This window comes from Rhincodon typus, chromosome 25, assembly GCF_021869965.1.
Source record: "Rhincodon typus isolate 14 chromosome 25, sRhiTyp1.1, whole genome shotgun sequence".
Classification (NCBI taxonomy): Eukaryota; Metazoa; Chordata; class Chondrichthyes; order Orectolobiformes; family Rhincodontidae; genus Rhincodon; species Rhincodon typus.
The window spans coordinates 42,423,416-42,436,866 of record NC_063356.1 but is presented as its reverse complement, the minus strand read 5'-3'; the positions used below and the strand labels follow the sequence as shown (position 1 = coordinate 42,436,866).

Here is a 13,451-nt window from a genome sequence, read left to right as displayed (position 1 = left end):
CAATGCTGGAGTCAGTGATAACACAGTGTGGAGCTGGAGGACCACAGCGGGCCAGGCAGCATCAGAGGAGCAGGAAAGTTGACGTTTCGGGTTAGGACCCTTCTTCAGAAGTGTCTTCAGAAGTTTCTTAAGTGTTTGTTCTTCACACCCACAAGGTGTTCCATGGACTGTACATTCCTGGCTGAAGTCCCTGGCAACCTCGCTGATCCAGCGGCAGTGGACCATAACTCTTTACCTGCTGAAGGACTTTGATTCTGTGAAGGATGTATACAGCCAAGAAATGATCACCCAAGGACTGACCCTCATGTTTGACATATTCCGCCTGAGCAAGGTACAATTTTGTCTTCATTCAAGCCAACAATATTATCTCCCAGTTTGTGCTATTACAAATCCGAATCTAACAGTTTTGGCTCTTACAGGTATCAATTTAGCAGTCTCTGATAACAAAACATGAGTTTCTTAACCTCATCTAGCATGGTGTGACAGTCCAGATTGCACTCTGTCATTTATATAGTTGTAAGAAGTAGGTGTAGGAGTAGCCCCTTAAATTGTTGTCACATTCAGTAAGCTCACGGTTGATCTGATTGTGGCCTTACTTTCCTGCCATAATCCTGGACTCGTTTGTAGATCAAAGAATATGTCAAACTCAGCCTTGAATATATTCAATGACACAGCCTGGACTGCTATCTGGAAAGAGAATTACAAGGATTAACATGTCACTCCAAAATAAGTGCTTAATTGTGACGACTGAAAAACATTACAAAATTTATTGAGAATATTACAATCAATCAATGTGTGATAGTGAACTTGGACAGTGCCTGGTCTACAATGTAGAATGTGAGACTTTAAGTGTTTGTCTGAACCGTGTGTAAGGATTCTGAGAGTATTGGAAGCTGAGTATCTCTGCGAAGTGTTGAATGAGCTAGATACAGACCCAATGATTAATGTGGTGTACTGTCTTTGTGTTACATTTTCAGAACGATGCTATTATGCGGCAGCTGGCAGCCATCTTCAGCCATTGCTATGGGCCTTATCCTATACCCATGATTCAGGAGAGCAGTGAGAAGATCAAGGCTGCACCTAGTGAGTATTGCATGGTCTCGTCAACAAGTGAAACTAATTGATAACCTGACCTTCAGTAGTTATATCAACATTGCAATCCTTGCCCCGCTAGTGTTATACCATAGAGCCAGCTCATTAACTCTGTTAGACTCAATACTTGAAAATGAATGATCCCTGTCTAGGACAACAAGGTGCAGAGCTGGATGAACACAGCAGGCCAAGCAGCATCGTAGGAGCAGAAAGGCAGACGTTCGGGCCTAGACCCTTCATCAGAATTTCTAATTGGCCCTGATTTCTAATGCATTTTAATCTGATAATATCACCTGTATGTAATGTGCTGTTGTTGCATCAGACTTTGTAGGTTGTCACATTTGCAGTATCTGGACCCGCTCCTGGATGTTTCACTTCAGGTAAAAATTATCTGCATTAGGTTACCTTTTCTCTTACTGTCACAGAGTGGGTAGGTTTTATTGGTCAAGGGGTGGCTGTATCAGCTATTGCTCACTTAGCTCTACTTGTGTCGCTGGGTCAGTCCTACCCATGACTTATGCACAAAAATTGAGGCAGACATGCCTTAGCAGTAATGAGGGAGTGCTACACTCCCAGAATTGCTGACTTTCAGATGAGATATTTAAACTGAAGCATTATCTGCCCCTTAGCCAGATGTAATTACTGGTTTCCGGCCCAATATTTATCCCTTAACCAGTATCGCTAAATAGATCATCTGCTCATTATCACATTGCTATTTGCAGGAACTTGCTGTGCATTTTGTTCATTACATCAGTGACTATACTTCATTGACTGTAAAGTACTTCTTTAAGGTCAGGCGGTTGTGTAAGACACTACAGAAATGTATGTTTTTTTCTGGGGAGGCACTGCACTGGGATGTGGTAAGGTCAGATGGTTATAGATTTAACTCCTTGATGGTTCCTTTTGCAGACCCCACTTTATTGAATTGCCGAGAACAGTCAGACATCACATTTCTGGTGGAAGGGAAGCCATTCTACGGTCATCGGGCAGTGCTGTCAGCTGCCTCATCCCGGTAAGACTCTGTGCTTCGCCACATTGTGAGCCAAATAGTTTGGTACAGAGTGCTGAGGTTGGAAAATCATACTGTATTGTGTAAATTAAACTTATGATCATTATGAACTGATCCAAAGAACCAAGAATGTGATATCCTTTCAGCTTTGCGGCAACTGCGGGGTAAAGTTGCCCACTAAATTAGTGCCAGAAACTACTATCTGCATATTCTTGGCACAATCAATAACCTCTAAATAAAAGAGGCAGTCACTGCATTTGTATGGAATTGGCTGCATGACGGGAAACTGAGGTTAGTTGATACTGGACATATTTCAGGCCAGAGGAAGGTCTGTAGCCTAGTTCCCTAGGGTTCATTGTTGGACCGTTGCTCATCCTGATATATATTAGTGACCAGATTTTGGTCTACATGGCACAATTTCAAAATTTATGATGAAATACAACTTGGAAGCATTGTGATCTGTGAATGTAGAACTTGAAAATGGCACAATCAAGTTAATTGAATGAGTGGACAGGTATTAGATGACGTTCAATGTGGACGAATTGGAAAAGGAAGGAAGTTGCGTTGAACATTTATAAGAAAGAACTCAGCTTTAGCTGGAGCATTGAGTTCAACTGCAGGCACCACGTTTTAGAAAGGATGTGAAGGGGAGAGGTGATGGTGCAGTGGTATTGTTGCTGGGTAGTACTCCAGAGATTTTGGCAATGCTCTCGGGTTCTAGGTTTAAATTCCACCACAGCAGATGGTAGAATTAGAATTCAGGTAGCCGTAATTAATTAGTCTAATGATGACCTTTGTTGTAAAATGCTATTTGGCCTGCATGTTATTCCAAACATGGTTGACTTATTAGCTGAGATAGCCAAACAAGCCACTCGATTGTGTCCAATCCTTAAAAGCTGTCAAAGAATGGAACCAAATAGACCACATGCCATTAACCTAGATACCTAGAAAACAAGTACTCCCACCCAAAATTGGGAAAGCAGTCTCACATACTCTTACCTGTCAGACAATGTTCCACACACCAGCATCATCATCTTTAGCTTTGTCCTGTCCCACTGGCAGACCCAGCAAAGGTGATAACACAGTGGTATACAATCAGGAGGGAGTTCCCCTGGGAGTCCTCAACATTGAATCTAGAACCTGTGAAGTATCATGGCATCAAATCAAACGTTAGCAAGGAAGCCTCCTTCTGATTATTATGTACACACTCCCTTCCTCTTGGCTGATGAATAAGTACTCCTCCACATTGAACACCACTTGGAGTAAACAGGAATGCAGAATGTATGGAGTTTCATTATCTATCACCACCCCTGAGGTAAGCCAAGAGCTAAAGACCAAACATAATGAATTCTGGAGAAACAGAAGGTATGGCAGCATTTTCAGTTCTGAAGAGAAGTCATATGGACACAAAGTATTAACTTTGTTTTCTCTCCACATATGCTGCCAAACCTGTTGAGTTTCTCTCTTTGATAAAGAGATAACAAGGTGTAGAGCTGGATGAACACAGCAGGCCAAGAGAGGAGCAGGAAGGCTGACGTTTCGGGCCTAGACCCTTCTTCAGAAAATCTCTCTTTGTTTCAGATTTCTAATATCTGCAGTATTTTGTTTTTATTGAATCCTAAAGAACATGGCTGCTGGACTGCTTTTGTGGAAACATACTTGACCTCAACCTCAGTCATTGTGGAGTCAGGTTCCGTCCTCACATGTTAAACCCACTGGGATAGTGCACTGGAAATGAAGCCTTGCTATTCTCGGAGTTATTACAGAAGTTGAACATTTTATAAGTATGCAAAATTCCCCAATTTATCTGTCTTTTAGACTCAGGCTGACAGAAAGCACAGCCCAGATTTCTGTATTTAACAATAATGAATATTTATTACAAATAAATAGATTCTAACTACAGGTAAACAATTATAAACTGTTGGTATATAATACTACTAGTTAAAACTCTAACCCCTTATAAACTCACCCTCGCCATGCATAAACAGACTGATACTCAAAAATGAACATGGGCCTAGTGGCCAGAGGGAAAGACTGGGAAGGCAGCTTAGTGTTCTCTGTCCGTAGAGTTTGCTGAGATGGTCCTTTTTGCTTCTAGATTTTCCTCCTCCAGGAAAATATCCCCATCCTCAACATTGCGTGAGCCCAGTACAGTCTTCAACCAGAAGTGCCAAGTGGGTGATCCGTCTCGGTCTCGTCCATTAGCCCCAGTGTTACAAATGCCAGTTCCAGCCAATTCGATTCACTCTACGAAATATCAAAAAACAGCTGGAAGCACTGGATACTGCAAAGGCTATGGATCCTGAAAACATTCTGGCAACAGTACTGAAGACCTGTGCTCCAGAACTTGCGGGACCACTAGCCCAGCTCTTCCAGTACAGCTACAACAGTGGCATCTACCAAACAATGTGGAAAATTACCCAAGCAAGTCCTGTACACACAAAGCAAAACAAATCTAACTTAGCCATTTGCTACCCTATAAGTCTATTCTCAATCATAAACAAGCCCTTCCATCACTGCTTACAATGTTCCCTCTATGCTGTGTGTTTACACAACCGCTTAAAGGTTCTGTGCATACCAAATGGCATACTGATGCCATTCCCAGGTATAGTTTTAGTCTTATATTTTTCAAACCCACTGCTGATTTCATAGGTGCATGCAGGACAAAAGATAATTAGAGGGAACGGTGGTCATCGACAATGGTCTCAAGGAGCACTTGCATAAGAATAACCTGCTTAGTGACATCCAGTTTGGGGTTCCACCAGGATCACTCAGTTCCCGACCTCATTAGAGCCCTGGGCCAGACATAAACAAAAGAGCTGCACAGAGGTGAGAGTGACTGCCCTGAGATCAAGATAGCATTTGATAGGGTGTGGCATCAAGGATCCCTAGCAAAATTGGATTTAGTCAAAATTGGGGGGTACTCTCCTCTGGTTGGGTCATACTGAGCATGAAGATGGTTGTAGTTGTTGGTGACCAGTCATCTCAGCTCCAGGATTTCACTACATGACTTCACTACACTACATGTAGCCCAATAATCCTCAGCTGCTTCGTCAATAAGCTTCTTTCCATCATGAGGTCAGAAGTGGAAATGTTCACTGATGATTCCACAACATTCAGAACCACTCATGACTCCTTAGATACCAAAGTAATCCTTGTCCAATTGCGACAAAACCTGTACAGTGTTTAGGCTTAGAATTATAAGTGGCAAGTAACATCATGCCACACCAATGCTAGGCAAGGAACATCTCCAGAAAGAGAGACTCTAACCAATGCCATTGACATTCAATGCATTACTATAATTGTTTATCCAATTATGGACATCCTGGGCATTATTATTGACCAGAAATTGAACCGGACAAGCCATATAAATAATGTGGCTATGTGGGAAGGTCAAAGGCTATGAGTACTGCGATGAATAACTTACCAACTGACTCCCCCAAAGCCTATCCTTCATCAACAAGGCACATGCTAGGAGTACAATGAAATATTTCCCAATTGCTTAGACGAGTGCAGCTGCAAGAACACTCGAGACGCTTGACACCATCCAGGACGAAGCAACCCACTTGATTGGCACCACATCCACAAGCATTCACTCCCTTCACCACCGACGTTCAGTGTCAGTAGCATATGCCATTTACAAGATGCTGTGTGGAACTACATCAAAGCTGCTGAGACACAACCTTCCATACCCATGACCATCGTTATCAAGAAGGACAAGAGGAATTGATACATGTGAACACCACCACCTGCAAGATCCCCTCCAAGAGATTCAATATCCTGACTTGTAAATATATTGCCATTCCTTCATTGTTGCTGGATAGAAATTTGGAACTCACTCCTTAACAGCATTGTAAATGTGCCTACACTAAATGGACTGCAGCAGTTCAAGAGGCAGCTCATCACAACCTTTTCAAAGGCAGTTAGAGGTGGGCAAGAAATGCAAGTTCAGCCAGTGACACGCACATCCCCTGAATGGAATGTAAAAAAATGGATCAGAGAGAATGCAGAAGAGATTTACGAGAATGGTTCCAGGAATGAGGAGCTTCAATAATGAGCATAGATTGGAGAAGTTAGGACTGTTTTTGCTTTTGAAACGAGATGCTGAGAACAGACGTAGTGGAGGTTTTCACAATTCTGAATGGGCTGGACAGAGGAGATGGGGAGGAAATGATCCAATTTATGAAAGAACTGAGAATGAGGGGGACATAGATTTAAATTAATTGGCAAAAGAAATACGTGAAATGAGATAACTAATTGATTGTAATAACTCAGGAAACCTGACTGGAAAGGGATCTGATTTATTGTTGAAATAGAGCCACTATTCATGGTGTACATAGGCTAGTTCCAGCCCAGTACAGACAGACCCATTCCAGGAGCTGCTGTTTTTTTAACTTTTTGGTTGTGGTCCAATCTCTCGAGGCCTTCTGGTTTCAGGTGTAGGGACATTACTACTCCACCACAAGAGCCCTGCGTCTCCTTTATAGATACTTTCTAACCATCCTGTTTAGAATTGTTATTACATACCTCTGGAGCAGGTGGGACTTGAACCTGAATCTCTTGTCCTATTGGTAGGGACAATCCCAGTACATCACAATAGCCCCCCAGGTCTGCTTTATTTCTTCTTGTACACACAACTGAATGGCTTTCCCACCCCAAATCACCCATCACACACAACTAAGCAATTTTCCCACCACCAAAATCACCATGATTTTTTTAATGCTTTTCTTTTTAATCTACTAACCCCACCAGTAAAATACCTGTGTAGCCAAATAGATACTTACAAGCTGTTGAAAGTGAGGAAATCTAGGGCGAGAGGGAACAGATTAAATCAAAATGGAGTTGGAATAATGAAACCCATATAGTGCAGATAGAGGTCATTAGATCAATCAGGTATGCACCAACCCTCTGAAGACCATCCCACTCAGACCACCCTCCCTCCCCCCATCCCTGCATTTACCATGGCTAGTCTGTACATCCCTGGACATTACAGGGCAATTTAGAATGGCAAATCTACATAACCTGCACATCTTTGGACTGTGGGAGGAAACCAGAGCACCCTGTGGAAACCCACGCAGGAGAATGTGCAAAGCCCACACAGACAGTTCCACAAGGAGATTAATTAGTGATTTGCCATGAGCCTTCTAAGGATTATCAAACTTGTGAGAAAGTTTTTTTTTTTGTGGTCTAGCGTGCCCTGCCTGATTGCCTTGAATGAATCTGTCTTCTGCACATTCAAAAAAAAATTAGGCTGCTACTTGGAAAGGAGCAATATGCAGGATTACAGGGAGAATATGGTACAATGGCAGTAAATGAAATGCTCATTTAGAGAGCTGGTGCAGATACAATGGGGCTGAATGGTCTTCTCCACTGTAACCATTCTGTAATTCCTCAGTAACATTGAATCACTGCACAGGATTTTCCTGGGGAGTGTCGCCGAGAATCACATTCATGACCCTTACACCTGGTCCAAATTACTTCATTTTAGGGTTATTTCAAAATCTAATACAGCAGTGTTGTTATTGCAGTATTGAATGATTTATCCACACAGGATACTTCCTGTAGTCATGGATGTTTTTCTCCCTCTTCAGGTTCAAAAAGCTTATTGCAGCCTACCATCCTGATGTTAAGACCTGTAACCCCATCGAGATTAAGGATATCCAGTACAATACATTCAAGGTAACTATTAATGGAATACCAAATTCTACATAGAACCAGGTAATCCTGTAATCATATTGCACCTGGTGCTGGTGGCTAACTTAAGGCGTCTTGCCAGACCTCAATCAGAAGCAGACAATCTGAATTAAATGGTGCTTCATCGGACTGCTGATTTTGTGGGTCACAGCTGTGTGCCACTTGCTTGCCAAACAGTGGTGATGTTATTTCAAAAGCACTTCATTGACTATAAAACACCTTGGGACATTCTGATAGCAACTGTAGAAAGACAAAATAAAAACTGAAAGAACTGCGGATGCTGTAAATCAGGAACAAAAACAGAGTTGCTGGAAAAGCTCAGCAGGTCTGGCAGCACCTGTGAAGGAAAGAACAGAGTTAATGTTTTGGGTCTGGTGACCCTTCCTCAGCTGTTCTGAGGAAGGGTCACCGGACCCGAAACGTTAACTCTGTTTTCTCCCTCACAGATGCTGCCAGACCTGCTGAGCTTTTCCAGCAACTTTGTTTTTGTTGTTGTTGTCGTTGTTGTTGTTGTTGTTGTAGAAAGACAAATTTTGTGCATAGAATGTTTCATTTTGATTTTTTATTTGGCAGTGCATGGCTCAGTATATTTATGACGGAGGGACAGAGAGACTTGGCATCAGTAAAAATCAAGCCCTGGAGGTAAGATATCTTTTTCTTTGTGATAGTTCTCTATATTCCACAGTCTTATGTCAAAAGGATGAGCACTCAGACTGGTAATCTATTCCCTTTCCCAATGAATCAGATATCCATGGTGCATTAACAGGGTGGTGTATACAATTAACTTCATTGCTACTGGGAAATTCAGCTAAGGATTATAGTCCGCAAGACTTGCCGTACTGGTTAGGTGAGCTGTGAGAACGCAGGCTACAAAAATATGTTAACATGAATGCTTGTTTTCCAACAAATGTGTTGGGGAGAATCCATGATAGCATACAGTGCGTAGGGGTTATGGAAGGGGATTAAATGGTTGGGTGAGTTATAAGTAATATTTAGGAAAAGATTCAATGACCAAGTAGAGACTATGATAGGATAAAGTGTGGAATGGTTGTAATGGTATGGAGGGATGTGACTGATTCTCATATCTGAATAGTTTGACTGACTGCTTATGACTGTCTTTTGCAGGTTCTCTCAGCCTCCAGCATCTTCAAGCTAAACCCTCTGACACGCCACTGCGAGGTCATCTGTTCAAGAAACTTGACACCTGTTAACAGCCCACATATGTACCAACGGGCCAAGGTAAGAAGAGATCAGCTATTTTGTTGGATATTGCCCTGAATTCCTTGCAACTTGATAAACACTGAGCACAGTATAACTACACTTAACAAATATGAACATGATCCATTTTAAATCTTTAGATTGGTCAGGTTCAATAACATGTGGATAATTAACCATGTGGATCAAATATTCGAAACAGAGGCAAGGAGATGCTGCACTGCCAGGTATCTGTTAGATAGTGGAATAAAAAGGGACATGTCTGCCCTCTATGGTTCATGGAAAAGATCTTGTTTAAAAAGAGATGAAGGGCATGGCCACTGGTGTCCCGAGCTATATTTACCATTCAACCACAATCACTAGAAGCAGATTATCTGGTCACTATGCTGTTAACAATCTTGTGATGCATTAAATTTGTGACCACAGTTTATACAGAAATGTATAAGGACTTGAATCCTGAGCTGAAAGTTACTAAACAGCAGCACAGCACAGTTGAAACCCAATCATTTCCTTCTTATTCCCATTTCCTGAAAATAAATTCCACGGTTTTCTGACATTTTCTGACTTCTTGCACTGATGAGTTTTGATGGACTAAATAGGGAGAAAATTTCCAGTGGCAGGAGGACATACAGGCAACAATGAAAATAATTGAGTTCGTGTAGCAGCAAATCATTGTCATCTGGGATGCTTTCCATGAGAAGCAATTTCAATTGTACGCTTCAAAAGGAGATTGGATAAATATGTGAAAAGGAAAAGATAGGATAGTGGGACTATTTGGATTGTTTTCTTAAAGGACATTCCCAGTCAGAATGAGCCAAACGGCTTCCTTCTATTTTGTACGATTCTTTCTTCTGAAGTTTTGATTCTATATTGTGAAGGTTCTCAAGGCCAATGAGCTGATTGCCTACTGCAATGGATACTTCCTTAAGAATATGCTGCCTTTATTGGAGCAGGATTCCTTCCAGCAACTGTTGCAGAGCCAGGCAGGGAAGAATCACAGTCTTCTGACAGAACTGCAGCAAGTGCTAGCCTTCAGGATGCAGGCTGTGTACCAGCCCACTGGCAAGGAAACAATGGTATGATTTTTAAACTTGAAAGCAAGCTCAGGCTTTATAGACATTGCACTTTTTTTCTAAATTAAAGGAGACCTCAAGTAGCTTATATTCTCTTGAATTCAGAGTGCTGTGAAAGAAATTATGGTGTGTTTGAGAAGCTGAATCAGAGTGAGTGTACTACATATTTTAATAAGCTAGAGTGTGAGTGGCTTGTTACTGAAATAAAAGAACCTGTGAGTGCTTCCTCAAAAAACATCTCTCTCAAGGAGCAACACCTCATATTCTGCCTTGGGAGCCTACAGCCCAATAACCTGAACATAGAATTCACCATTTTCAAAATTTCCCTACCCACCGGCCTCATCCCATGTCCAACCCTCCCTCTCAACCCCGCCTCCTTGACTTGACACACCCCGCCCATCTTTTTTCCCACCGATCCGCCCCACCCTTCCCACTGACCAGCGCCACTACCCCCTACCTGCATCCACCTATCACTATCCCACCTACCTACCCCCATCCTCTCTCTATTTATTTCCTAGCTCCCTTATCCCTCCCACATCTGATGAAGTGTCTGGACCTGAAACACTGACTCTCCTGCTCCTCTGATGCTGCCTGACCTGCTGTGTTCCTCCAGCTCCACGCTTAATTGTCTCTCACTCAAAATCCCTATCTGTCTATATTACAAACTATCAACACCCTTCTTTATAGATCAGATCAGGAACTAATTGTTAACACTTAACAAGTACCCAGACCACATGCAGACTAAAGGTGTTCAGAGCCTATTATATTATCATTTGTGTCCTCTAGTTTTCCTATCTCATTTTTGAGATTCATTATCTCATTATTAGAAAATAAGGATTCATTCCCTTTACCTCTTTTGCAAGACCCACTCCCACGGTTCCCACGTCCCTACCATCTCTCCATTTGGTCTCATTTTCAGGATGATTTTAATTTACATCAGGGCCATTTCCCCAGCTGCATGTCTCCTACAGAGAGCTGTCCTCATGGGCCAGTATGCCTAAGGCGTGTGGGTAGCTGGTGAGGGAGGCTTCAGATTGTAGAACACCTTCAGAGAATTGTCCCTTTCATGCGTCATATCTGAGATATCTCCAGCATTCGCGATCCATGACAAACACCTTCAGTCAGTGACACCAGAAATTCGGGTGCTTCAGACAGCAGAAATTAGAAAAACACTTGCTTGAATTGGTCAACTTTTTAAATTTAGCACCAATACTTTAACAACATCTTAAAATCGAACTTGCAACAATGAACTGAGGTTGGTTCAAAATGTCTGATGGCCTCAGTAATGTTATTTAGACACGGAATATATCACTCAACAAAGCTTTCTGTGGTATTGGTACTCTCCACTTGCTTACAACAATTAACTAATGGCTTGGTTTATAAAGCACCTTTGGCTCGCTTGGCTAATTACTAAAGAAAGAGGAAGCAAAATGACTATTTATTGTTTATGTGCAATACCGTGTGTAAATTATTGTATTCAAATGTTTCTTTTTGCTTAATTTAATGTTCATTTTTGTAAAAATGACTGTGTTAACCTGGAAAAGATTGTTAAATTATGAAGTGGTAGAAGTATATATTTTTAACAGGAATGAAGATCGAATGAAGGATTCAAATACTGTGACTGTATTTACAATGTTGAATGCATTGACATCTTTTCACAATGTGCCTTTTGTAATTAAATATGACTTGATTCTATCCAGTCTTTTTGTGTGATTCTGCATTTTCAACAGGGTTGGGAGGGAATGTCTGATTTCTTTATACCTTAAATCACAAGTGACGAGTGAATTATTCTTCTGAGGAAGGATCACCGGACCCGAAATGTCAACTCTGATTTCTCTCCACAGATGCTGCCACACCTGCTGAGCTTTTTCCAACAGTTTCTGTTTTTGTTATTCTTCTGAGATCCTCGTTCCTGGATGACAGTATCATATCCAGAAGACATAAAGAAAGACTTTCTTTATACTATATTGTCTTATATTTAAATTTCTCCTGGCCACTTTCTGGATTTTGAATGCTGATTGAACACGTAATGGGCAAGTTGGCTGTTTCTAGTAATTTCCAGCAGTTACCAGAAGGAAAGCTAAATTATCATCTCTGAGATGTCACACCTCCTATTTGTATCAACGTTCCAGTCAAGACAACTCCGAGGAACCCCAGGCAATGTGTCTCCATATCCAGGTTTGGTTTCCAAACAAACTCAGTCACAACCGTTACACTTGACTTGATGCTAACTTCTCCTCAATTATCTTCAACAATACAATGCGTTTGGATGATCCCATTGTCTAAAGTGACTCAACCTAAAGATACAGTGACATGAATGAAGCTGCTAGCTGAATTCATAGAATCCCTACAGTGTGGAAGCAGAATATTTGGCCCATCAAGTCCACAACAATCCCCTGAAGAGCATCCTGCCTGGACTCACCCCCCTGCCCTATCCCTGTAATCCTGCATTTCCTATGGCTAATCCACCTAGCCTGCAAATCTTCAGACCGTAGGAGGAAACCCACACGGACACTGGGAGAATGTGCAAACTCCACACAATCAGTCACCAAGAGTGTAATTGAACCTGGGTTCCTGGCGCTGAGAGGCAACATTGCTAACCACTGAGACGCTGTGCCACCCTAACATGCCATCAGGGCTCATCTGGGATGAATTGTGGCGTGAATCATTTTTAGTTATACAAATTTTGACTTCCATCAATCATCTTGCAACAACAGAAGTAAAACAAAAACTACAAAATTAGCTCTTGGCTTAGCTAATGTCTGCCTCTTGTCAAATGCCTTACTTCCAGAAAGAATCCTATATTTCACCTGCAAAGTGAACCAATTCTCAGTTTACAACTACAGCACCTTCAACTGAACCTGAGCTGAGATAGGGAATCTATGCATATCCAATATTAGGACTTCTACTGGACATTGACTTATTGGTCTCTACTTCACATGAAATAATGCCAATATTTTTAATCTTAAGTATGTGTGTGCGTGCATGTGTGTGTGTTAAAGGATTAGGAAAAACATTGCCCCATATTTCAATAATGTGATTATTGTTTGTATTCATTCATGGGATGAGGGTGTCACTGGTCAATACTTATTGCCCATCCCTAATTACCCAGAGGGCATTTAAGAGTCAACAACCTTGATTTGGGCCTGGAGTCGCATGTAGGCCAGACCAGATAAGGATGGTAATTTCCTTCCCTAATAGACATTACTGAACCAGATGAATTTTTCTGGCAATCAACAACGGATTCCCGAAAACAGATGGAATTGTAAACAAATTTAAAAACAAACACTTCTGTTCAGTCAAGAATGGAACAGCAAGAGAGATAATTCAATTCACCTCTCCCTTTTGTCCATGATACCAGACAGTTA

At 41.6% G+C, this 13,451-nt stretch overlaps 1 protein-coding gene across 1 annotated transcript in view; it reads left to right on the top strand.

Annotated features, from left to right (window-relative positions):
• Positions 1 to 11,778, top strand: part of LOC109922688 (ankyrin repeat and BTB/POZ domain-containing protein BTBD11-like) — a 41,039-nt gene extending 29,261 nt beyond the window's left edge. The window contains exons 11-17 of the mRNA XM_048612238.1: positions 156 to 331; positions 978 to 1,083; positions 2,002 to 2,104; positions 7,693 to 7,780; positions 8,369 to 8,437; positions 8,921 to 9,034; positions 9,889 to 11,778. Coding sequence (XP_048468195.1) covers positions 156 to 331; positions 978 to 1,083; positions 2,002 to 2,104; positions 7,693 to 7,780; positions 8,369 to 8,437; positions 8,921 to 9,034; positions 9,889 to 10,092 — 860 coding nt within the window. The 3' untranslated portion in view covers positions 10,093 to 11,778. The remainder of the gene's footprint in view (positions 1 to 155; positions 332 to 977; positions 1,084 to 2,001; positions 2,105 to 7,692; positions 7,781 to 8,368; positions 8,438 to 8,920; positions 9,035 to 9,888) is intronic.
• The last annotated feature ends 1,673 nt before the right edge of the window (positions 11,779 to 13,451 follow it).